General features: G+C 36.6%; 1 protein-coding gene across 1 annotated transcript; it reads right to left on the minus strand.

Annotated features, from left to right (window-relative positions):
• Positions 1 to 3050: 3050 nt before the first annotated feature.
• On the minus strand, positions 3051 to 4564 carry LOC129756204 (uncharacterized). Its single transcript, XM_055753007.1, has 4 exons — positions 4407 to 4564; positions 3838 to 4063; positions 3598 to 3767; positions 3051 to 3534 (listed from the first exon to the last, which is right to left on the minus strand). Exons 1-4 carry the CDS (start codon positions 4525 to 4527, stop codon positions 3254 to 3256), a joined length of 798 nt encoding a protein of 265 aa, XP_055608982.1. The 5' UTR covers positions 4528 to 4564; the 3' UTR covers positions 3051 to 3253.
• Between the last annotated feature and the right edge of the window lie 8931 nt (positions 4565 to 13495).

Here is a 13495-nt window from a genome sequence, read left to right on the forward strand (position 1 = left end):
AGTGATGCTAGGTGCGTTACTTAAATCAGTGTTTGCTTGGTTTAAACTAATTATAATTTTTATGAATTGATTAAATTTTTCAACTATCAACAGCTAAACATTTGAATTCATTACGGGGCGTCCCTCAACGGATGAAGATAAGCCATCTTTCGCTAATTAATTTTCAAGGTGAATTCCAAACGTCTGGAATATATTTTCAGGCACTGCTTGGTAGATTAGAAAAGAGTAATTTCTAACTTCTAAACGAATGCAGAATCATTCACTGTTACAAACAAGTAAATGAATGAAAGCCCCGTTTATGTTGACTTTGAAAATAATCGCCTATATGCTCTGATTATTTTAATCATATCCACATAATTCGCGCTACATCGTTTTAAGTGTGCGATACAGTAAGTTGTTATTTCGTTCAGATAAATGATGCGTTTAATTCCACATTCAAGTAGAAATCCACATGAAAGATGCAAATTCTCAGCACTCATGAAAATGTTTTTCAATAATAGTGCAATTAAAAAAATATAATCATTTTCCAAATATCAATGCACTTGGCAGCCCTGAACACCCAAAAAAAAATCAAAACACGAACATCTGTGTATCGCTTTTCCACAGGGCGAATTTGTCGAAATTAGTACTAGAAAATCGCGTTTATCGTGCGCCCTTCTCAAAAATCGATTCTGTTCTCTCATGGTTTGAGGTTATGGCTGAGGCCTCCTGCTAAGGTGGTGTTCGTGTAGAACTGTCAATATATCCTAATAGGGTTTTATCGCGCTCTAAAAATGATAAACAAATAATTAAGCTTATTGTTTTGAAGGTTTGTTGAAGGAATTTTTATGTATTTTGAGCTATTGTCAATTGCATGAATTTTTAGACTATTGAGAGAATCTGATTTGACAGGAAACAATTCCGCACTCACTAACACCATCACATTCTTTATATAAACTATCATGTGCTAAAAGTTGAAAAGGGACTATATGAAAAAAGGACCAACATCAGAGTTCAGTTACGTCAAATTATTTCTACCAAAAAATCAACTTTCATACGCACCGTTGCCGTCCTTAACAAACTGCGCAGATTGCACCTATTTAGACCCCCGGGCAAATAATTTGCACGCAGTAAAATCTTCTCACAGACCTATACATAGACAATGACACATATCGATATTTTTTACATCATTGGATAAAATTGAATTAAAAACAATTGCGACTGGTGTGTCAGTAAAAGTTGTCAGTGAATCCATAATTTTATGACTAATTTTTCAGTAATTCGAAAAACGCCCGAATAATGCATGATTTATTTGTTCCACTTACATTCTTGTACTCGAATGTACAGAATGCATTCTGTTTTCTGTTCGTTTCTTTTCATTTGTTGATCGGTCAATTTTCGTTATTAAACTCCTTGGTTTGCATTTCATAATAATTTTCGCCAAAACAATAACAATTATGCCGTTCGGAAATGTGATTCGAAAATCAGAAGCGAGCAACGGCTGATTTGAAAAACTGACACGGGTTGTCTATGTGTGCGTCAGTGCGAAAATATTTCTGCGTGAAAATTATTTGCACAGGAGTCTAAATAGGTGCAATTTCCGCAATATAAGAAGCATAACCAATTTTCTGTGCCGAGAAAAAGCGAACTGATGTGATTGTTAAGAGTGCGTACTAGACTGACCCAAATTTGTATGGGAAATTTAAAACCTGTGAAATGTTATGCGCTGCAGACTAACTTTGATCCAAGGCCTAGTACAAGATCTCATGCCAAATTTGGGCCAGATCGGATCACGAAAAGGGGTCGCTCAACGAGCCTGGAGTTTGTATGAAAAATGAAAATAAAGTTCTTCATCAATAATTTTGGTTTCCTCCGGCCGATTTCCTTTGAATACAATTATGGTTCGGTTATTTCATCCGAAGACCGCACTTCAATTAGGTTTAAGATAAAAAGTTATTAGTCTTCAAAAATGGGCCAACTATTTTAAGGGTGATATTACTTACTCACTGTTAATGAGGCATCAAAATATTCGAACATTCAAATTGAAATGCTTGCGATTTCGTCAAATAATGTCAAGTTCAAGGGGAGGGCTAAATTACTTGATTTCCTTTTCTATTTTAGAGAGAGTTATCTTTTTAAAACCCAATATTTTTCTAGGTGTTATGGACTTGGATTACATGTTCGAAATGATTGTATCCCATTTTCCCGAAAACTATTGCCCAGAATGACTTTTCCCCAGAATGAAAAATACCCGAAATTAAACCCCAGAGTGAACCATTTTCCAGAAAAAATTTCCCCAGAATGCACCATTTACCAGAAATTTTTTTCCCAGAATGGAACATTTTCCAGATTTTTTCCCCAGAATAGAACATTTCCCAGAATGACACAAATCCCAGATTATTTCCTCTTGTATTTATTAAATTTTTTATTTTTGTGCTGTTAAATCTAATGAATTCTTGTAAATTTCATATGATTCGAAATTTAATTTTTCAAAATGATTTTTCAAATGAAACCAATTGTTTGAAAGTTTCCAACTAAAATTATTTCAGGACCGATATTATGTTTTGTGGTTTGGATACTTGATTTAACTCAATGTCAACCATGGTCCTTTGAAAACCGTTTTAGTATCCGACTCCTCACGATGTGCGTTCGAACTTTAAAGAAATATTGTCCTTCACGCTGTCGCGTGGCAGACGGGGCTAAGGGATCACCCCTAGCTTTCACGCAGACCTAGGAAGCCTCGGCAGACCTAGACCAATGTAATGGGGCCGCCGCTTCCGACGGCGGGTCGGTCGGAAAAACGCTACAATTAAGAGAATCTTGAAATCGTAGAAAAAAATCGTGGCTCAAATTTGGCATGAAATCTTTTAATGGGCCTACGACCAATCTTAGCCTGCAGCGCAACATTTTCAAAAGTTGCGTCATTTGGGGTACTTTAGTGCGTACTTTAATTTGTCCAAGCGACAACTGACACTTTACTACAACTATACTCAAGTGTAAAAAACATATGCACAGAATCGAAAATGCTATAATTCATCCGAATATATTACTTTGAAATTATGCAACAAAGGTTACAAGGAAGTGAAAGTTTCATAGCGAGCGCGTACTTTATTTTGTCCAGAACTTTAAACTTTAAGCAATTCTTTGATTCGAACTTACGAAATTAAGTTATCCAATGTCTGATGATTCGAGTGAGAAAATTGAGTTAAAGAAATACGCTTTACGTTGAGCACACTGACTTCTACTACGTTGTATACCTATATTAAGAAAAAAATCACTTAAAAGGAGCAATTTCAAAGTCTTCCTGCTGTGGCGCCTGGCAGCCACAATCGTTGGCCTTTCTGACTTCATTCAACATCGCGTCCATCATGCCCGTCGGCAGCTCCAGATGGTCCACGCCACAGGCTTCGAAATTTTCCATAACACAGGTGCGAAATTCCTTCAACCTCCGACAGGAAAGATCTAGCGGTGAAGATTTCATCAACGGCACACCACAGCTCAGCAATATCTCCGGAAAACGGTCCCCGCACATTTCGTAATCTTCCGGGATAAGTTCTAAAATATTGGGTGGCATCGAGTTAGCTTAGCTTGGAAAGTAAGACAAATATGCGGACTGACCCCTTATGATGGAACCGTCATTCCGGCAAATCGTATCAATAGCGCTTGCGATCATTTTCCGGAAAAGAAGTCTGACTTCTCTAAGTTTGGTATCACCGGTACAAATAGCCAACGTATCCAACGGGTCGCTAAAACAAGAAGTTGTCATCGTTCGGACTCTTCTGCAATACCTAGAGCCAGAAAAAGGGAAAAGAAAGTTGAATTTTAAAAGTATCGATCTTTTTCACCTCGAAGTTGTACTTGTTGATAATTTGTTTTTTTGAAGCTCCATCCAGTGCCTTCCAGTCCATGCTTTCGTCCGCCTTGTCGATGTAACGCATTACGCATCGCTCAATTTGAGTCGTATTTTCGAAGGAACGCTTCATTTTGAGGATGGCTTGGTTTGACTTGGTGTTTTCGTAGCACCACTTTTCGAAGCCCTGCTCCACATCCGAGGACGAGGGTGGTGTAGCAGCAAAACTAACAGCTGGAATTCGTTTAAACAAACATCAAAAGATGGCGTGAATAGAGATCTAAAGTAAATTAAAATTTCTGTGTACCACTTCTAAGTTCCTCTCAATGCCTTTCCAATCTCTAAAAAGTATTGTGAGCCTACTTGATTGAAAAATTCAACTGAATCAAAGGAACTACAGTGGTTGAATTAAAGGGAATCTCTCGATTCGATTGCTTTGGTTCATTTTCCAATCTACCTCAAGTTTCCAATAAAACGATCCTCGACCCCTAGCTCATAAAACAAAGTTCTCATATTTTGAAGCACTCAACCATGCTATGTCAAAATATTTAAAATATTTAAAAATCGAAGCTCTTACCTGCAAAAATTACAATCACCAAACACGAAACAGGAAACCTCATCATGATCGGTAGTTTCAGGGGAAAACTTGGCTTCAGACTAAATCTGATAACGAGAGCTGAACTTGAATTTGACGCCATTTGGAAGCGTTATCGCCAATCGTAACGCAGAATCACACTGTCGATCACAATTTGCTAGCACGAATAACTTAATTTGTGGAATGTTTGCATCACTTACAACGAAAGTTCACAAAATTGAATGTCGGACGGTGTTTTTCTTTAAGGACAATCTCTGAGGGGTTTTCCTTCGGTTGTTTTATTCCGGAAAGATTAAAAAACAACAACATTGAACGTCATAAACGGGTGTCTATTAAACACAATGTTGATTGAAACTTGTAATAAGTGAATAAAAAATGTGATTGCTATGCCTCCCATACATAATTGACCGTTGCTGAGCAAAGATTCAACAGATTAGTTTGAGCTCTCTCCCACATGCCTTAGACTTAAATTTTCAAAACCAACTTTCAAATGTTTCTTCTTCAAAAGTTCTAACTTTAACTATCCATCTATCATTTCCTACTTATCTTTGGTTCTTATTTTACTAGAGTTCATCTTGCCGAAATGTCATTAAATATAATAACAAAGTTATAACGGCGATATAAATCTGACAACATGTCTTTTTGGCGATATAAATCTGACAACATGTTTGCTTTAAAAAAACTAACTTAATTCAACTGTTTACAGTAGCAACTTGAATTTTCAATATCCCCGATTAAACTTATAATGATCTTTATTTGACATAAGATAAACAGTAGGTATAGAAATACCTGACTATTTTGATACTACATTCCCTCCCTTTTTCTATCTTCAATTTGATTAATTCTGTGTAATTCACCGCCATGCGCCACTAGACTTGGTTTGCTACACCACTAAAGTTGAGCCCGATTTACCGGGCCTCCGCAAAAGTTCACACATCTCGAGAACCACAAGCCGGCCACCTCCAGCCGGGATTTATTATCGACTGCATGGCCATATCACTTGGGCCATACTTTGAGCAACTAATCCAAGAACTCCTAGTTTGCCGGGTCTTGGCTCGAAAACTTGTTCTGTGCTGAAGCACTTTAGTAGCTTTACTGTATTTTGCATACAAACTACACACAGAAAATAAAATAAAGGTAAAATTTACCGACATAGCATGGTGAACACTCGTGGAAGTCGAAAAGATAACTTCAACCTTTTCGAGGTGAAATTGACCTCACAGTGAAGAGGTAAAGTTTACCTGCATCGAGCTGGAAAATAAGGTACAATTGACCGGGAAGAAAGGTGAATCCAAACAAAGGTAAATCAACCTGTAACGAGATGAAGTTCACCTGAATTGAGCTGCTTATGCTTTTGCTTATGATACATTCATATCCAGATCTTGACAGCATCCCGGTGAGTAGTAAAAGTACATTTACTACCCATCTTAAATCGGCCGGGGCTACTGTGCAGTATTGGACGCAGAGACAACTGGAACCAAGGGAGATACCCAAGCAACCAAAAGTCACATATTTACTTGAATGAAGACATTAAAAGTTACATATTGGCTGACAAAGAGAATCAACTACCCAATTCCCTTCAGTGAACTTTATGTACTCATAAATGAACTTGAAAGTTGTAAAAGTGATTAATATGTACGTTGTATGTGACTTGTTTTGCCCAATTCCCATTAGTGAACTATATGTACTCATTTACGAACTTGAAAGTTGCAAAAGGGATCTATACGTACGTTATACGAGACTTAAGTCACATAAAGGGCACAAAAGTGCGCAATACGGGATTTGGTAAGTCACATAAAGGGCACAAATGTGCTCAAACCGTGATTAGATAAGTCACAAAAAGTGCATTGATGTGCTTTCAAAATCAATTCACCACTTCGAGTTTTAGTTTCATTTAGAACAACATCTAGGCGTGGTCTAGAGGTAGCATGTTCGATTCTCACCACGAAGGTCGGGGTTCGATCCCCAAGCCAGGCAAGTTTGTTTTCAATATGTAATTTAGTAATTTAGTGACCATTCTGATGCGATATAGGGGAACATGCCCTATTATGCGCCACCTAAGCGAATCGCTGATTTTCTGTGTATTCCACGTACAAATTGTGTTAAAAATGGGTGTAATCGTTGAAGAAAAGTGTTTTCTACAAATTCCTATGATTTTTCATTACTCAAATTGCTATAGTTTCTCCAAAAACATGATTTTTAAAAACCATATTCAAAGCCACAGAACGAAACTGTGTTGCGAATACGCGCCGCTGTGTATTCAATACGCGCCTAGCAGCCGAACACACCCGAGAGCAGCCGAAGACCGAAAACACACCAATACATACAGACACTTTTACTGAAAAGAAAATCAAAATGGACTAATAGAAATTTAACAAAAAATGAAAAATAGATTTTTTGGGCTGAATTAACGCTCAAAATATGGCTTTGAACTTTTTGTTCATTTTCAATGGAAATTGGCCTTTTTGAAAAATTAATGCTATTTTCAGCCTACTACGATTGGCGCGTTATAAAGAGCGCATGGGCCGTGATAGAACATACCCATGAAAAGCATACCTTAGCGAGTTCAGTATGATTTTTTAGCATAAAATCATAATTTAGATTCTCTTCTATCGATGTGTCAGAAAATATTGTCTTATTCGTTTTTCTCTGCTTGGTGACACCTTATTAAAAGTGTTTTAAAATTTAGATCAAAATGAAGAAAAACCTAAATTGTTAAATTATCATGACACAGGGGCATTTTAAGGAAAAATTCATACTTGCCATGACCAATCACAGCATTTAAAACAAATTGGTAATATTTTGCAGGCTTAAAATGTGTCAGATTCTTCAAAACAAGAGTGGCGCGTATTAGCCACATGGGGCGTTATATGAACTTTTCCCCTATGTAGGAAATGTAGGAAAGAAGCAATTGAGCAAATTGTCGAGTTTGGAATCCAGCGCGTGGCATCATGGCGGCACCGGTACAGAACACAGTAAATAATCAAGAGAAGGTTATATGAACCGAAGCCAACGGTTCAGTTGAGATAGAAAAAGATTTTTTTGCTCATTTTGCGATTTTTTGGAAGCTGAATTAAGAGGCCACTGAAAGCTGAATAGAAGATCATTAAGACTTGTTTTGGGACTTGAAAATATCAATAAGAACTTAAGTTTTGAGCTGCATAGAACGTACTTCATATCAATGATGGGGCTGAGTAAGCGTTTTTGTACCTGTTTTATGGGACTTATGGTTGCTTGGGTAAAAACGTGAACAACAGTACCACACGTATCCATGGTTATAAAATGTTTTAGATATTCGATATTTGATGGTGGCTCTTGAGAGTTCGTCCTTCTGTGGATAAAAATGAGGTTTTTCTGAACAGGAATCCAAAACACTGCTGTGTAAATTCAATCAATTGATAAATTTTAAATGTATCATATCTGTTTTAAACGTTTATTCAAACCACATGTTTCGTATTTTTTTTTTGCACCATTATCTCTGGTCATTGTCCGTTAGACTGAGTCGATTTGGGATCATTTTTGAATTTCTCAAACCCTGGGGTCTACTAAAAAGCTTTGTCTTGATCCAAAACTCATCCAGGATTTTTTGCAGAATTTTTAAGTAACGTTTACATGAGTAAATTTTAACCTTTTGGATTGTATGTATGTATGTATGTATGTAGATTATCCACCATGGGTGCACGGATTCACCGCAGTTTCGCCAACGTATGCGCTGAATTACATTCTTAAGATCATGAGTTCGGCTAATCTCACCACACAAAACCACATACCCGACACCATGGTTTCGTGTGAACTGTCATGTAATCAATATGATTTGTGTATGTGTGAATCTTATTTGGAGAACGAGACAATCAGTTTCGCAACCGTATAAGATTCATCACATTTTCAGTGTTATGAATCTACGATTGGTATTCCGCACTCGTGTATATTCCTGGCCAGCTAGCAACTGATTGGACATTCTTATAATATAGTCAGTTATAAGAGAAAATACATCTTACCTATCGGCCACTTATGGGATTCGAACCCAAGAGTGTTCTAGCCGATACCGGGAATCGAACCCAGTACGCCTGGCATACGAAAACTAGACTCGCGCCAGCCTATCCGCTAGACCACATCGGCGCTAATTTGAACTTTTGGGATTGTATGGGAAAATTGAATATTTTGTTTCTTCTGCGGAACCGAGCCAGCTGACGGTATTTGTGCCAATTTATGAATTTATTAAAGGAAATTTTACGCTGATCAACTATTGAAGACCGCAATTTAGTATCTTATTAGGCAAAAAGCTGTTAAACAGGGGTATGTCTTTTGGCATTGAAAAATAATAAATTCAATTGACATCACTGCTGGCTGCTTAGCGAGATATTGCATAAATTCTTTTCATGCAATACTTTGCGAGGCTGCAACAGTGATGTCAAGTGAATTTATTGTTTATCAATGCGAAAAGACATACCCCTGTTGAACAGTTAATTACTTTTTTGCCTTATAAGATACGAAGTTACGGTCTTTAACAAAGTTAGTCAGCGGAAAAATTTCCATAAAAATTTATAAATAAACACAAAAAGCTCGGTTCCACAGAAGAAACAAAAAGGATGTTGATTTTATCAATACAAAATATTCAATTTTCCCATACAATCCTAAAAGTTCAAATTTAATAATGTAAAAGTTATTTAAAAATTTTGCAAAAAAATCATGGATGAGTTTTGGACCAAGACGAAGCTTTTAAGGCACCAGGGTTTGATAAATTCAAAAATGAGCCCAAATTGACTCAGTCTATTTTCCATGGATACAGCGCCCACACTCGCTCTTGAAAATAAATATTATGTGTATAGCACCAAACCGAATAGCGACAGTAGCTTACTAGCGGGATTCCTGTCATTCACAGGTTTGTTTTTCTTTTTTTCAGTTCAGTAGGCGATTTCGATGTAGTACTCGAACATTGTTTATGTTATTTATTGTACATTTTCCTTAGGCCATCAATCGCATACTTCAAGTCTCCTGTCTCCTCCCTCACGCTGCGTCGTTATTATTTTAAACGTCGCGACGTATGCTACGTGTCGCTAGTAGGCAAAGCTGCTATCATTATTAGCGCACATATTTTGTTTTCTTTTTCTGCATGCATAATATTATAAGAACATGAATATATCCAAGACTGACACAGTACCCCGAACAATTCAAATGTGTCGTCATAGCAACGAATCATAACGAAGAAAAACATTTCATATTATTCTAAAACTTACCTCTCATTAACCTTTAGCAAAGAAAACATTGGTGAATATCGCAAATTTGAAGAATCTTTTTATTTGTACGACCATTTCAAGCACATTCTTAGGCACATCTCACTTCACTTCCAACCACTTGTTTTAAAAACACATTAGTAATTTCAACACATCATAATTAATTAAACCCGAAAATGTTTCCGACATTGTACTTCTTTAGATGAAAACCCTATTTTTGAATAGAAAAAAAACTCCCCTGCGTCCCCTGCAAAATACGGGGGATCACTCCACGTCTCTTTGTAAATCAATTAACGGTATTTAATAATTTTCAAATTTTGAGATTTCCCAGGTAGAAACTTCCGGATTGCAACATAAGTTCAGAATAAATGAATAAGAAGGATCATGGAACGAACTCACCAATTCTTGAAGTAAGAAGAGTGTTTCCTCTTGCTGCGGATCATTCAACGATGTCAACTGCTCGAGGTGGATGAAATCAACGGAGAATCGGGTCGGGCACATACAATGAAACAAGCAATTGTTGATCACTATGCTTTATCCACTAATCCCAAGAAAAAATCACAATTTCACAATGATGAATTACTTAATCATCAAAAAGTACAATTCACCTTAAAAAAGGTAAATCCAAAAATATGTGAAAATCGGAACAGAATGGGAAGTGTTTTATTTCATATAATTTAGTTGTGCTGGTTCTCGTCACAATACTTCGCTTTTGTTTCAGTTCGGCCAACAGAGCTGGCTCGGAAGAACGCGAAGCCGAATTGCCGCGAGCCTGGTGAAAAAGTGACTTACCTTAACAATATATTTTTTGAACACTGAAGGTAATACATTCCAATATTAAATAAATATAAAGGGCAAACACGAATTTACTTCGAGACAATCAACAGGGCATAACTTTTTCACAATTGGGTAAAAATCAACCAAATTTTGCACACTTTCTCATTGATGTGTATTGTTTACATGCTGTCAAAGTCGAAGTCGTTTTTTTTTCATTCAACAAAAATGGAGGTGAACCAACGCAAGTCGAGAGAACACATTCTTTCCAAACACCTAGAACTTCCTGACATGTGGCACCGGCAGTTGGAAATAATGTTGAACATTCACCATTCAACCATCTTTAGAGTGTTGAAGCGGTTCCAGGAGCCGTTGAAGTTGGAACCGAAGGACAAAAAGACGAAGGGAAAGGTGAAACGGATGATTAAATCAAATCCCAACGTCTCAAGCCGTGATTTGGCTGAAAAGATCGGCATGTCGCAGATCTACGTCCAGAATGCAAAGAAAAGAGCAGCTGGACTACATACATACAAGGTACAGAACTTCTCAAACCGCGATGAGCGGCAACAATCGACAGCTAAAACTCGTCAACGGAAGCTCTACGAGAAGGTGCTGACAAAATATGGTTGCTGTGTGATGGACGACGAAACGTATACAAAAGCCGATTTTAAACAAATTAGGGGGTGGAGTTTTTCACCGGCAAATGTCGAAATTCGCCTCCAAATACCTCGTTTGGCAGACCATCTGCTCTTTCGGACTGAGGAGTGATCCTTTCGTGACAAAGAACACAGTAAATGGCGAGATCTACAAATCTGAGTGCCTCAAGAAGCGCCTTTTACCGTTGTCGCAGCAGCTCAACGAAGCTTCGCTATTTTGGCCAGATTTGGCATCAGGCCACTATTCTAAAAGTGTCCTGGAGTGTTATGAGGCCAATTCTGTCCATTTTGTTCCAAAGGACATGAAGCCGCCAACCTGTCCGGAGCTGCACCCGGTGGAGCACTATTGGGCGATATTGAAGCGGAAACTTCGAAAGAGCAAGAAGACAGTCAAAGACGAGAAGGACATGTTAAGAAAATGAAAAAAAAAAACTGAGAAACTGGTACCGGCTGACACTATAAAGACTTTGATGGAGGGCATCGAGCGAAAATGCGTTCAATTTCACATTCAATGCTCCATCGATTAACTTTTCTTTTGATTTTTGAAGTAAATATTTATATGTTTAAAAATACCCTAAAATTTTGGTTCAATTTTAAACATTTTAAGAAAATTGGCATGACATTTTCGGAGTCGCAATAATTTCGTGTTCGCCCTTTAAATCGTAATAAAAAGCGCTTTGTAGTATGTATTTTTTAATTGAATTGATCATCATGACAATGTCGGTTCAAAAGGTGAAAAATTCCGGGACTGATATAATTGGGGACAGAAAAAATGGGATGCAACAAAATCAGATTTTTTTTTGTAAAAAGGTTTTCCCCCTAATTTTTCCCTCAATTTCATATTTGATTAAAATTTTCAAGATGCCATCTACGAAATGTTCCTAGAAAAAAAAGCTGCGTTCAAAAAAGAATGAAATCTGATGAAGCTGCTTACCCACTTCCAACTTTGACATGCTGCCATTTCTCTCTCGGTTGAAATTTTATCATAAAATTTTCAAACAATCTAGTTCACCTATCCAACTATCGCTGTACAAAATTTGAAGTCTTTACAATGACTGGCAACAAAGCTACAGACATTCCCGTAAAAAGGTAAATTTTGGAATTGTTTCACAAAATTTGCATTATTTTTGAAAATTTTCATTGAAAAATCATGAAATTTGGTTCAAAGATGTAGAAATGTTCGATCTTGTATCAGGCCAAGTTTCGTCAAAATCGATGAACGCGATCAAAAAAAATGCCGGGTAGAAAATGAGGTTCATTATAGCCTAGCAGACTATTTCTTTTTTTTTTTTGACGGTTGTTTGTATGGAAAATATCGTAATCCATGCATTCTTCGTTTTTTTTTTCACAAAATCAAAATTTATCACAAAGAATATAAAACTTTATTCGTGTTTTGTTTAGGAATAGAAAATGTTTCAACAGACTTCAAAATAATAAGAACAGAGTTTCAGAAATGATGTCCTAAATATACCGATAAACAAAGTTGATACACAATTAAAGCAAGTATTAAAATCGTTCTTGTGTTTAAATACCAGCTCTGTTGGAACAATTTCTTTTTCTAAATAAAACAGGAATAAAGTTCCTTTCAACTTACAACATTCTTTGTGGTAAATTTCGATTTTGTGAAAGAAAAAACTATGAAAACATTGATTCCGATGTTTTCCATACAAACATCCTTCCAAAAAAGAATGAAATCGTCTGCTGGGCGTTAATAAACCTCATTTTCTACCCGACACCATTTTTGATAACGTTTATCGATTTTAACGAAAATTGGCCTGGTACTAGATCGAACATTTCTACATCTTTGGACCAAATTTTATGATTTTTCAATGAAAATTTTTCTAGGTACAGCAAATTTAGTGAAGCAATTTCAAATTTCCCTTTTTTACGGGAATGCCTGTATCTTTGTATTCAGTCTTTGTAAAGACTTCAAATTTCGTACAGCGCCAGTTGGAAAGTTTAACTAGATTGTTTGAAAATTTCTGATAAAATATCAACCGAGAGAGAAATGACAGCTTATCAAAGTTGGTAGTGGATAAGCAGCTTCACCAGCTTTCATTCTTATTTGAACGCGACTGTACGTCTAAATTTTTGCATAACAGCATCACATCAAAACAATCCAAATGTCTAAATTGTTTATCAGTTTAGAAAATCAATTTTAAACTAGATAAGGCCGGCATAAATATCGAGTATTTGTTTTGTCATCCCACTTAGGAATTTTCTAAAACAAAACCCAAAGAGGATATGCATAAAGTTAAAAAAAAATTTAATTTCATTTTCGTAGATGACGGAAAGAATTAAAGAAACATAAGCTATCAAAGAACGAAAGAACATAAGCCGTAAATATCATGCATTTTTCGAAAAAGATACAACGGCTCACCGGCAGGACTTGAACCTGCAATCTCCG

This window comes from Uranotaenia lowii, chromosome 3 (assembly GCF_029784155.1).
Source record: "Uranotaenia lowii strain MFRU-FL chromosome 3, ASM2978415v1, whole genome shotgun sequence".
Lineage (NCBI taxonomy): Eukaryota > Metazoa > Arthropoda > Insecta > Diptera > Culicidae > Uranotaenia > Uranotaenia lowii.

Coding starts and splice junctions, on each gene's coding strand:
- LOC129756204 (XM_055753007.1), bottom strand. CDS start 4,527: ATGGCGTCAAATTCAAGTTCAGCTCTCGTTATCAGATTTAGTCTGAAG. Junction 4,064..4,406: donor GGTGATTGTAATTTTTGCAG/GTAAGAGCTTCG, acceptor AACGAATTCCAG/CTGTTAGTTTTGCTGCTACA. Junction 3,535..3,597: donor TGACGGTTCCATCATAAGGG/GTCAGTCCGCAT, acceptor CCAATATTTTAG/AACTTATCCCGGAAGATTAC.